The following is a 13,749-nucleotide window of genomic DNA, read 5'->3' as shown; positions in this document are numbered from 1 at the left end:
GCCATAAAATCAATGCGAGGCCATCTCTAGGGTAGTAGAGAGCCAGGTCAGGCAGAACCAGGAACCAATTCTCTGTCAAACAAGAGAGTAGAGCTGGGCGATATGACGATATTTTATCGTATCGTGATAAATTTTGTAATTGTGAAGATAATAAAAATTTCTAAGCATATGGAGGAGACTGTTAGTGCTTAATAAACATCTACTGGTCAGCTGCAGGTTTCATTACTGACAGTGTAATTAGACTGGGTTAATTAGATGAAGAGCAGCAGAGGTTATAGAGTGTAAATCACTGTGTTCAGTACAGAAGAGAATCTGAACCACTTTTTTTTTAGTCTGTGATTTCATGTATCGTGAAAAAAAAATAATTTAAATATCGGCGATACAGTATTTTTACCATATCGCCCAGCCCCACAAGAGAGCTATGCAGAACCCAAGCCGTAGCTGAATGTGTTAGCCGCCTCTCTGTCTCTCGTCCACCTGGTCCAGCCTAGATCCATTGTTAGTGCATCTGATCTAAAAAACACACTATAAGGTTCTTCACACTCACACGCTTACATAAAGGATCTTATCTTTATTGGTTCTTTAGTCAAGAACCATTGGTTGCTTCGCTTGGTTCGTCTTTTCTTTCTATACAAGAAAGTCCAAGAAAGTTGTAGATGATTCTTTAGATCTTCTATATAGCAGTGGTTCCAAACCCTGGTCCTGGAGGATTCCCTGCTTTGCACATTGTGGTGTTTACCCTGTTCCCAAAACTCCTGATCCAGCTAATTAGCCAATTAACAAGCCCTTCCTGAATTGACGGTAATGTGCTTTCAGGACCAGGGTTGAGAACCTCTTCTATGTAGCATCAAAAAGGGTTCTGCTTTTGTGATGAGTCTGTAGATCATTTCCAGCATCTAGAATCCTTTTTACTTAGAGTGTAGCATTGCCAACATGGTCCTGTCGAGAACTCACAGCGGTTCTATAAAGAGAACCCCTCTTATTTTTAGAGATCCCACATCCTCCCCTCAGTCATGAATGAACATGTACTGGGATGCATGGGTATTGTGGTATTGGGTGATGGGTATTATGCCTTAGACTAGACTCTTTGCCTTAGAAGAACCACTTTTGGTTCCAGAAAGAATCTTGTTTATAAGAGAGAGTGTCAGCTGTTATGATCCGTAAAACAAAACTATTGCCATTGAGTTAAACAGATTTTGTGGAGTACCACAGGGGTGGATTTTAGGTCCTATGATAGTGCTGTAAACAGGGTTTAGGTTTAAGGGGTTGAAGAACCTTCACTTAATGGTTTTGTAGAATGCTGTAGGTTCTTTACACGTATATAACTATTACAAACTATTAATTTTCATTATTTCTTTTCTGGCATTGCTCAAAGAATCCTTTGTACACCACCAAAATAAAATCTTAAAAAGTGAAATTTGCTTAAATATAGTCTAAATAGATACTAACTGTGAGATTTTTGAACAAATTAATTAATAAATTACTACTAAAATGGTCTTAATTCTTTAGCAGCTAATTTTGCTTTTTTTAAGAAGTTTTAGTTAAGAAATACTGTTTTTTTTTTTTTTTTTTTTTTTTTTCAGTGTAGCACCCTAATTTTAAGAATGTAGGTTCATACACTGCAGGTATTTTGCCTGGTGGTGAACCATTTAGTCCCATATTGACCCTGGTTAGTTCTGCTCATGCCAGTGAAGCACTTCTATATGTCAGATTATGTCTATATGTTAGAATGAAGGGTTTCATCTCTTCATCAGTCAGTAAATGCCGCTTAAAATGATTATTTCATCTGGTGGACCAAAGCCACGGGAGGTCATACGCCATCCTGGCAAGACTTGTTCACAACTTCTCGCTCATGTTGCACAAAGCATATTTTGATTGGGTCTGAAAGTGTGTTTTAAAATCCTTTCTGATTATTTCTGTCCAGCTGATCACCCCTGCCTCGTTTAATCTGTCTCGTTAATTCTTTCTGTTGCTGTTTTGTTGTCTTTTGTTTGTCCAGTAGCTCCTCAAGTTGCTTTGTCAACTGTGCCCTCTGTTCAGATTGCGAACAGTAAGAGAGGTAGGACTCCCCTGATTCAGTCCGGCCCCTGTTTTCTCCCCCTCCCTGCTGTATGAACCTAAACCTGAACCTGAACCAAGCCCACTGCCCACACTGAACCTACAGTACCAGTCAAAAGTTTGGACACGGTGCATTTCCTTATCGTCAAGGCCACTCAAAAAAGGCAATGCAGTTCAAGTCGGTGTTAGACGGTGGTATTCCACATCATTGCAAGAACAGGTTTTGGTTCCCTAACAACTTTTTAATAGAGCATTTTTTAAATAAATCAGAAACTTGTAAGGGTGTGAGAAGCAACCACATCCGGTGAAGGTCCTTAGATGATCCTTAGAGGTTCTTCACACTCACTTCACTCTTATATAAATATAAAATAGTTCTTCCATGGTTCTTTAGCGAGGGCAGTGGTTCTATAAAGAGAATACAAGGTTTTTGCATGACATAGAATAATTAAGACACAGAAGCTGTAAAATAGCTCAAATGGAATCATATAATCATCAAAACAACAAATTAAAAGAAACATTTTTTTTTTTGGTTATTTGGTAGATCCCATTTGTCTTGATGGCCATTTATGATCTCTTGGCTCTTATGATTTGTTCATGAGCGTAATGAGAAGCTACCTGCTATGCCATCCTTTTAAAAGTTTAGAGCTGACAATGAGTCTCTTTAGTTCAAATCTTTATGTTTAGTTTTGGTTTTATTCTTATTTTTACTTTTAAAATAAAACTTTGTATCTCCAAATTGGCAACTTTATGGTAGAAGGACAAAAAACTCTTAATCGATGTCATTTTGGAACATTTCTATTTGTCCAAACTTGTACTTTGCCTCAATTACTAGTGTTTTATTTATTTATTTATTTATTTATTTATTAAAAATATAGATACAAAGTTTTTTTGTCCAACATTGACCAAAATCTTTAATGTTTTAGGTTATGTAAAAGATCACATGGGTCCAACTGTTGACCGGTACTGTAACCCAGTGACTTTGCACATGTTTGTGTTTTCCCCACTCTAGCACAACTGCCTCTACTCATGGAGGATGAGTTGGATCCACTGTACTAGATTATTAGACTGTCCCATACGCTGTATCATAAGGAATCATCAAAAAATGACCCTAAGACCCTTAAAGTACCCAATGTTCTTATGGAATCTCTGCACCTTCTTCAGCCCTTAGAAAGTCTGAAGTGTCGAAAACTCTTTCATTGCAATAGAGTTTCTACCACTGTGAACACTTCTAGATCCAACAGAAAGTGGATTTCTATGTAAACAGTCGATTGTAAAAGTTTTGGCGCCCTTGGTTAAATTATGTGTTTTACTGAAGTTATTGAACAATTTTTCTACACAAAACAAACTTCAATAGAACATTTTTCACATCATCTGCATATTCTAGACACAATAGACATTTCTATTTATTAGTTGAATTTAACAGATAAATAAAACATAAAACATAACGCGCCATTACGTTTAGTCATGCCCCGTTTACTGTTAAATTAAATGTTAAAATTAAAATACAAATAATTCGTTTTTATAAAGTTTTATACTGGTTCATTCAAAGTATTTATTTAAGTTGAACAAACTTAGTTTAACAGTTTTTACCACATAATAATGTGAAAATAATACTGAAAGTTATCAGTTATTCAAACACTAAATAAATAAAGATTTTGAGTTATGTATCTTAATGTATGATCAGTTATGTATCTTTTCATGTTGTTCATTATTTTCTTCTTTCAAACAAATAATAAACAAATACAAAAAAAAAAATAACACATACATTAAAATGTTATATATTACATAGATATAAAGATAGATCAATTACAAATATTTTGTATTAAATACTAAATAATTAAATACATGAATAAATGAATAAAATAAATACATACAAGTTCAGTACAAGTTCATTAAGATATCAGGTATCTAAATAATTAAACAACTACGTTCTTAACAAACAATTAAGCAAATATGAACAAAAATTTTGCAAGTCTTAAACGAATAATACAGACAAACCAAATTAATAAAGTAAAACACAAAAATGTTATGAGAAAAAGAAATTATTAACATTTTCAACAAATAAAAGAACAAATACATGAATAAATACACTAATAAATAAATAAATAAATAGAATTAATGAGTACATTTTTAAGTTATCATGTAACAAAAGGTTTAACAAATATGTTCAAATATGTAACACAAATTCTCAGAAACTATTCTTCATCATTCCATTCCTAATTTGAACCATTTCTAAATGGAAATAAATAAGTTTAATTTAATGCATATGCAGGAATAATATCATTATTTATAATCATTAACTAACCATTGGGTTCTTAATTATTTGGACCTGTTATTATAAAGTGAAACTGAAGTGGACGCAGGCTTCTGGTGGTCACTCTGGACTTCTGAGGGGTCAGTGTGTTAGCTTCAGCTCTGCAGGTGGTGAAGATCAGAGCTGATGATTATTTTGTAAATCCTTATCTGTTCTCCTCCTTTCTCCTCAGAGTCCCACTCTGTGTGTGTGTGTGTACGTACACCATAGATGATACACTGACCCTTCATGTACTGAACCTGAATGTCGTGTGTGTTCCTCTGGATGACATGAGTGGTGTTACACTAAAAAGCCTGAAACTGGGGCAGGTTTGAGAGGCTGTAGCGGGACGGTCACAGCGACTCCCGCTCTGGTTCATCTATCAGCAGATTTGAAGCTGGTTTTCTGGACACGTCTTAATCCTAATCCTGGAATAGAGGACACGGTCAGTGACGTGTCTCCTCTATAAATATCTAGGACTGGGATTAATGCCTGTCTGGAAAACTGAAGATTTGGACTCCTTGGATTTGTCTGATTAGTAGCTGGTGTCTTTAGATGATCCAGGTTTGGATGAGAATGATGTTACTGATCTGTCTCCATGATTATCACTTCCAGGGTGGGAATTATCCCAAGTCTGTTTGTCTGAGCAGTGATGGAAGATGCTGTATACAGAGGAAACGTTGGATTTGTACTTTTTACTGTGGTGACACCGGACGTTCTGGACAGAGCTGAGAATATATAACCAAACTAGTTCAAACCATTTATCCCAACAGTGAGAATAAACATAAAGTCAGTGGTCAGTGAGGGTGTCTACCTGTAATTAACTCTATATAACATTAGAATAAACCCAAATAAACATAAAGTCAGTGGTCAGTGAGGGTGTCTACCTGTAATTAACTCTATATAACATTAGAATAGACCCAAATAAACATAAAGTAAGTGGTCAGTGAGAGTGTCTACCTGTAATTAACTCTATATAACATTAGAATAAACCCAAATAAACATAAAGTCAGTGGTCAGTGAGAGTGTCTAACTGTAATTAACTCTATATAACATTAGAATAAACCCAAATAAACATAAAGTCAGTGGTCAGTGAGAGTGTCTACCTGTAATTAACTCTATATAACATTAGAATAAACCCAAATAAACATAAAGTCAGTGGTCAGTGAGAGTGTCTACCTGTAATTAACTCTATATAACATTAGAATAGACCCAAATAAACTAAAGTCAGTGGTCAGTGAGACATTACATGTATGAGCAAAAATATCTTAATTATTTATTTTTTAATTGATATAACTTTCGTTATTTCCTGAAATAAGTAAGAAAAATGAGCATTATAATTTCTTAAATTTAAATAATGTTTTTTTTAATTATTAAAATAGTTATCTGCATTATTTTTCAGAATTGTCTGCACTGCTTCTCAAAGGTCTTCTTAAAAATGATTGCTTTGCTCTTTAACAGAAAAACAAATCTATATAACAATCTATAAACTCAGGTAAACCACCTTAAAATAGTTTTCAGTTATATAATGAATATTAGATACATTGGGGAATGGCATTATTATTATTATTATTATTATTATTATTATTGTTATTATTATTATTGCTATTTTGCTATTTCCATATCATAAATGGGGTCACTTCACAATAAACAAGGTCAACGTTGGACATTTTAACCCAAGAAAGTGTGTCTGTGATCTAGAACTCTCTGAAACTGGGACGAACTGGTGCAGATCCCACATAAACGTCTTTTGGAAAGAATAGACGGGAAGTTATTTCTGATACGGACGCAGTTTCTCAGAGACCGCCGGACAGGATCGATACTGGGGGAAGAGCTTCACTGGTCTGGGTCTTGTGTTGATGGGGAAGGAACACTACAGTCCTCTCTGTGACCCAGAAAGACTTTGTTATTTTTGGGCTGTAGGAAATGTAGGCTACTGTTAGACGTATATCCTCTCTTCTCCAAGTTCCAGCTCCTCGTTAAAACTCCTTTTCCATCAGACAGCAGATCATTCCTGCAGACCCTCACCGCCAATGTAACTTTCAGACCTGCGAGGCTCCGAGGTTGAAAATTACATCCTCTTTGTGGTTCAGTGCTCCATGCTTCGGCCTCATTGTGTTCTAATTTCTATCTCTTCATCATCATCATCATCATCTTCTTCTTCATCTTCACCATCGTCATCCTCCAGTGCAGTGTATGCTCAATCCAGTGCGCCTCACTAACAGACATGCTTCCTCGTGACTCTTAAGGTGACCTGCAGGCTGTGTCCGTGCCAGTGGCTGCCGTTCTCCTGCTAACTCCAGCCTCGCTAACCCAGCATGCCACACGTGTATGCCGTCGACACACACACACTCATACAAACACACACTAACACACACACATGGACATGGACTGTGGAATGTTTTTTTTTTTTTTTTAGAGCTACTGTGTACAAAGTTAGCTTACATAGCCACTGTGTTCCCAAGCCAGGCTGCACTGAAAGGAGAATTCCTCCACTTTTCAGAGTCGTTCAAAGTGGCGGCTTGGGGGGTTTGGGGGGTCTGGTGGGTTTGGTAGGTGTGAAACCCTCGGTTCTAGATAACCTCCCCCAGTCAGAGCTGGAGTTCTACAGTGGAGGTTCTAGATAAGCTCCCCCAGTCAGAGCTGGAGTTCTACAGTGGAGGTGAAGGGAAGCAGACGTCTGAAGCTCTACTAAAAGCTCCTCACAGAAAGTTCTTCACCTAATGGTGATGAAGACGCTGCCTGATGCCTGAGACACGGTTCTACCAGAGTTCTGAGAAGAGTTCGGCTCTAGAACCTGCTTTTAGAACCAGATCATTAAAATGGTGGAGGGATACATGCTGCAGGGTGTAGTGCAGCTACAGAAAGTAGTCCCTAAAGAGAACTGCATTAGTTTAGATTCTCTATTCACTGTTTTACCTTCATCATCATCATCATCATCATTCCATATAAAACTCAGAAGACTCGAGTAGCTGCACTGGTGGGTTTGGATAGTTTATATAATAAATAGCGAATTAAAAAAAATGGCTATAGTTGTGTTGTAGTCCTGGGGCTGACGTCTGGTTTCTTTCACCACCACTATAAAGAGATCCAAGTCAGCAAGTTTCTCTACAGTGAACCGATTTCACCCCCCTCCCCCCCACCTCCACCACCACCACCACCATCCTCTGACTTATGCAGATAATTTTAACACAGAAAAACATTAATTTAATAAGCTAGTTAATCAGTAGACAACATGTTTATCTAAACCATGCCCATAGCAGCCAACCAGCTAGCATTAGATTAGTCATTAGATTGGCTGTGCAACTAGATTGGCGGTACAGTTAGGATCAACGTTCATATCATGGGCCGAGATTGGGATGAGCTCTGTAAAACAAACAAATTTGGCCTTTAATGTGTGCTAATAAATTTGACTGTCCCTTATTTAATTTAATTTTATATTATTTTATATATATATATATATATATTAGCAAAACTGAACCTGGTTAGAGAGTCCGGTCAGTCAGACTGCAGCCAAAACCAGAAAACTCGAAGGCAGGGTTTAATGCAGTAGCTGCTGTGAATTATTTAGTAAATACCATTAATTAGTTTATTTGTTTCACACAATTTTGGAGTGAAAAAGAAAAAAGAGCACTACGCAGAACTTTGGGCACCCAGAGATTTAACCTCTCCGACAAATCTCAGAGCTTAATTAGCTCGTTAGGGCTGTGGCTTGTTTGCAGTCATTATTAGAAATGACCAGGAGATGCAAACGTAAACATTTTAGAAAAAAACCCTAAGTCATCGAACCTCGTCCCAACACTCAGCAGCCGTGAGCTCCTCTGAGCAGCTGCTGAGCTCTCTGAACATCACCCTAACTGCTGCTCCACAGAGCAGGAGGAGACTAGAGGAGACAGCAGAGTGTTCTCAGGAGCCGGTTCCTCAGTTCCTAATGGAGGGAAGAAATGACGTTAGCAGGAACGCTGGAGGACAAGCTGAGGTCTGGAAGACCAATGAAAAGCTATCTGAGAGGACGGCTTGTAGGATTCCTGCAAAGACACATTCGAACCCCAGTAATCTGGGGTAGACTGGCCACAAGCTGGGCTTTTGTTGCAGCCAGTGGCACAGGAAACTCTATATAACATTAGAATAAACCCAAATAAACATAAAGTCAGTGGTCAGTGAGAGTATCTACCTGTAATTAACTCTATATAACATTAGAATAAACCCAAATAAACATAAAGTCAGTGTTCAGTGAGAGTGTCTACCTGTAATTAACTCTATATAACATTAGAATAAACCCAAATAAACATAAAGTCAGTGGTCAGTGAGAGTATCTACCTGTAATTAACTCTATATAACATTAGAATAAACCCAAATAAACATAAAGTCAGTGGTCAGTGAGCGTGTCTACCTGTAATTAACTCTATATAACATTAGAATAAACCCAAATAAACATAAAGTCAGTGATCAGTGAGAGTGTTGTCTGTAATTAACTCTATATAACATTAGAATAAACCCAAATAAACAGTGATCAGTGGGAGTGTCTACTTGTAATCAACTCTATATAACATTAGAATAAATCCATATAAACCCATCTAAACAAAGTCAGTGGTCAGTAAGCAACATTATCTGCATTACGTTTTGAAATAGGTAAAATTACCATAATCATTTCTTATAATAAGTCAAATCCTTTGCATTCTTTTTTTTAAATAAATAAAATAATATCAATTCATTCTTGACATTCAAAGTTTTCTGCTTTTTTTTTCTTAAAACTGTCTTCCATGCTTCTTGAAACAGATAAAAAAAAATCCATTCCTCCTTGAAACAAGAAAAAGTGCAGCAAGACGACCCAAGAATCTCATAGAACTAGAGCCAGGAGAATGGAGGAAAATCCCCCAAACAATAACTAAAAGGCGCCTTGCAGGGTACCCAAAGTTTTGCTCCAGGCTCTTTTTTTTGTTGTTATTTTCAAAGCATAAATAATTTTTTTTTTTTAATATTAAAGAAGTGTCTCATCTTTAATTTTCTGCCCTCGGGATATCAGGTCTTCTTTACTTGGGTCAGGTTGGACCCCATTCTGCAGTCCATGCCAACCCCCGCTCCACCACACACACACACACACACACATATACAAACATACAAGCACAGACACACACACTGCTTTAAACACAGCCACGTTTCTCTCCCTCTCTGCAAGACTGCGAGTGCTTCGGCCACTCCAACCGCTGCAGCTACATCGAGCTGTTAAACACGGTCATTTGCGTGAGCTGTAAGCACAACACTAGGGGGCAGCACTGTCAGCTGTGCAAGCTGGGCTTCTACCGCAATGCTTCGGCCGAGCCGGATGATGAGAATGTTTGCATAGGTCAGTGCACCCCACCCCCCCCCATCCCCCATTTCACTGTCACAGTGCTTAGCGCCCCCTACTGTCACCCCTGTCACCTTTTGCCTTGGCCATCTGTCCGTCCTCCTCTTCCTCATCTCGCTGTGTTGTAGCCGTCACTTCACCTTGCATGTGACGCAGCTCCTTCTGCATTCTCCACCCATGCACATGCACCTCCGCCAGGTACAGACCAAGTTCAGGCCTTAGGGAACTGTGTTTAGCTGTGATCTGTCCTTCATCCCATGTTCTAGAGAACAGTGATGTTCTAGGTAACAGTGTCAGAAACAGCATAATCAAGTCTGGTAGAGGTTACTGAACACCCCTAAACTGTTTGAGACATGCTGCTAGCCCCATGCTAATTGGGGAGGTATAAGCTTCTATTGAAAGTGAGTGGACTAGCATTGGGGTGGAAGTTACACTAAAAAACATATGTTGGTAGCAGAAGAAGAAGGAGAATGAGATGGACAAAGAGACAGTAGGGAGAAAAAGAGTGAGATTTAAAAGAGAAGAAGGAATAAGGTGGAAAACAAGGAAGAAGATGAGATGGAGAAGGAGAAGAAGAGCTGAGATGTGAAAGGAGAAGAAGAGCTGAGATGGAAAGGAGAGGAAGAAGAGCTGAGCTTGGAAAGGATGAGAAGAAGAGCTGAGATGGGAAAGGAGAGGAAGAAGAGCTGAGCTTGGAAAGGATGGGAAGAAGAGCTGAGCTTGTAAAGGAGAGGAAGAAGAGCTGAGATGGGAAAGGAGAAGAAGAGCTGAGATGGAAAAGAAGAGGAAGAAGGGCTGAGATGGAAAAGGAGAGGAAGAAGAGCTGAGTTGGGAAAAGAGGAGAAGTGCTGAGATGGAAAAGGAGAGGAAGAAGAGCTGAGTTGGGAAAAGAGGAGAAGTGCTGAGGTGGAAAAGGAGAGGAAGAAGAGCTGAGATGGAAAAGGAGAGGAAGAAGAACTGATATTGAAAAAGAGAAGAAGAAGAGCTGAGGTGGACAAAATGGAAGAAGAAGAGCTGAGGTGGGTAAAAAGGGTGAAGAGCTGAGATGAAAAAGAAGAGGAAGAAGAGCTGAGATGGAAAAAAGAAGAAGAAGAGCTGAGATGGGAAAGGAAAGGAAGAAGAGCTGAGATGGGAAAGAAAGAAGAGCTGAGCTGGGAAAGGAGAGGAAGAAGAGCTGAGGTAGAAAAAGAGGAAGAAGAGCTGAGATGGGAAAGAAAGAAGAGCTGAGCTGGGAAAGGAGAGGAAGAAGAGCTGAGGTAGAAAAAGAGAGGAATAAATGAGGTGGAGAAACAGGAGAGGGAGAAGAAGTGAGGTTACCTCTAGATAAACCACTTGTCGAATATTCTTTAATGATATAGCATCAAAAAGGGTTCCACTGTTGTTACAAACCAAAGACTCTTTTATTCCTTAGTAAGGGCAGTGGGTCAGTGGGACTATCTAGAACCAAAGCAACTCAAAGAACCAATGGATCTTCTTTATGATAAAAACACCCTGTTAGATATAACACCAGAAAGGGAACCCATGTGTTTTTGTCAGTACAGGGATTATTTAGTAAATGCTAATGTTCTATCTAGAACCATGGCAACTCAAAACACTGCCTGGGTTCTCAAATGGTTCTTCTCTCTAATCAAAAACCTCTTCCATGAAGAAGGTTTTTTTTCAAATATTTAGTATCAAAAGGGTTCCAATGTTGTTACAAATAAAGTACAGGGGTTCCTTAGTAAAGGCAGCGGGACAGTGGGTCTATCTAGAACCAAGACAGCTCAAAGAACCTTTTGGATGCTTAACACAGCTACAAAAAGTGTGTTTTTGTCAAATAGCCATAGAGTCCAATAACCCTTCCAGTACAAAAGTTCTTAAGTAAATGGTGCTGTCTAGAACCATGGCAACTTAAAGAACCATTTGGCTGCTTAAATGAATCTTCTTAATGATTAAAAGAAAATTGTGGATATAACACCAGAAAGGGAATCCACTGTTGTTATGAGTCAAAGAATACATTTGTCAGTACAGGGATTATTTAGTAAATGCTAATGTTGTATCTAGAACCATTACAACTCAAAACACTGTCTGGATTCTCAAATCGTTCTTCTATCTAATGGAAAAGCTCTTCTAAGTTGCTTTCTTCAAATATTTAGTATCAAAAGGATTCCAATGTTGTTACAAATCCAAATCAAATCAAATCAAATAACCTAACTTTTTTCAGTACAGGGGTTCCTTAGTAAAGGCAGTGGGCCAGTGGGTCTATCTAGAACCAAGACAGCTCAAAGAACCTTTTGGATGCTTAATACAGTAACATAAAGTGTGTCACTATTGTCAGATAGCCATAGAGTCTAATAACCCTTCCAGTACAAAAGTTCTTTAGTAAAAGCAATGGTGCTGTCTAGAACCAAGGCAACTTAAAGAACCATTCGGATGCTTAAATGGATCTTCTTAATGATAAAAAAACTTTTGTGGATACAACACCAGAAAGGGATTCCACTGTCAGTCAAGAATGAGTTAATAATAAATTTGTCAGTACAGGGATTATTTAGTAAACGCTAATGTTCTATCTAGGACCATGTCTGGATTCTTCAGTGGTTTAAATGGTTCTTCACTTTAATGGAAAGCCTCTTCTAGGTGTCTTTCTTCAAATATTTAGTATCAAACAGGTTCCACTGTTCTTTTGTTATAAATAAAAGAACCTTTCTTTCACTGTTTTTTTTAGTTAAGGCAGTTATTCTATCTAGAACCATGGTACCTCAAACAACCATGTTTTTTACATATCAGAGATGGTTTCCTGCAAATATTTAATAAAACAAAATTCAATTCAGCTCTTCTCTAAAACGTAGGACCTCTTTTAGAAGGTTTTTTTCTGTAGAATAAAGAATGGTTCTGTTGTTACAAGTCAAAGAACCTTTCTTTAGTAATATATAGAACATTTCTGTGGTAGACTCGGATTTACCCACTACCCACAAGCTAGCATTAGTCAATAATAGTTCATATTAATTAGTTATTAAATACATTTAAATATTTCTTACATTTTAAAATAAATATTAAATATTATTATTATATGTCGACTGTATGTAGTGCCTAAAATAACGATAACCATCTGTACTGTTCAAGAAAGGCTTTGATTGCATTCAGTGAGGTCCAGTTAAAGTAGCTGAATGCATTCAATAGAAGGGGTGTCCACAAACATTTGGACATACAGTGTATCTTTCTGACTCATTCTGCAAACTCTTGGCTGTATCATTCCGCAAGTGAGGTCTGGATCATTCTGCAGCTGGACCTTGTGTTGGTGAGGAAATCCGGTCCTGGCTGGTTCTTCTGGTTGGGGGGCGAGGGGGGGGGGTGTAGGGTAGGAGGATTATGGGTTTGTTTCTGTTGGAATGATTCATGTTTCTGTTTTTGAAAGAGAAAGTGGTGTCTGACCCGTAACCTGAACTACCGCTAGACAGCATCTTCACTTCACACTGCAGCTTCAGTCTATAGCACTTTCTCTATAGAAAACTCCAGACTGTGAACATAAGGTCCATTACCTCCATTGTTTGAACCTTGTTCCACTCAGCTCATTTCTCCTAAAACAACGAGAACATCTGAGTGTTTTCATACCTGAGATCAACACATAAACGTTGTGATCTAGAAGGAAGTACAGTGAGTCTCGGTCCCAGTCCTGCAGATCCCAGACCAGTCCACATTTAAGGATTTTTAAAGTATGAAACTGTAATATCATTAATATCCAGTATGCAGCTCTAATAACGTTAATATCCAATATGAAGTTCTTATAACGTTAATATCCAGTATGAAGTTCTAATAACGTTAATATCCAATATGAAGTTCTTATAACGTTAATATCCAGTATGAATCTCTAATATCATTAATATCCAGTATGAAGTTCTAATAACATTAATATCCAGTATGAAGCTCTAATAACATTAATATCCAGTATGAAGTTCTAATAACATTAATATCCAGTATGAAGCTCTAATATTATTAATATCCAGTATGAAGTTCTAATAACATTAATATCCAGTATGAAGCTGTAATAACATTACTATCCAGTATAAAG

At 37.8% G+C, this 13,749-nt stretch overlaps 1 protein-coding gene across 6 annotated transcripts in view; it reads left to right on the top strand.

Moving 5' to 3' along the window:
* The window catches only part of ntng1a (netrin g1a), a 181,088-nt gene that overhangs the window by 151,386 nt on the left and 15,953 nt on the right, over positions 1–13,749 (top strand). For 2 of the 6 annotated variants that reach the window (XM_072679254.1, XM_072679253.1), the window contains exon 6: positions 9,531–9,698. The exons of the other annotated variants lie outside the window; for them this stretch is intronic. In XM_072679254.1, the coding sequence (XP_072535355.1) occupies positions 9,531–9,698 (168 nt within the window). The remainder of the gene's footprint in view (positions 1–9,530; positions 9,699–13,749) is intronic. 6 annotated transcript variants of the gene reach the window in all.

The sequence above is a fragment of the Salminus brasiliensis genome, chromosome 5 (assembly GCF_030463535.1).
Source record: "Salminus brasiliensis chromosome 5, fSalBra1.hap2, whole genome shotgun sequence".
NCBI classification, from domain to species: Eukaryota; Metazoa; Chordata; class Actinopteri; order Characiformes; family Bryconidae; genus Salminus; species Salminus brasiliensis.
Note: the sequence above shows the minus strand (reverse complement) of the source record. Positions and strands in the feature narration are given on the sequence as shown.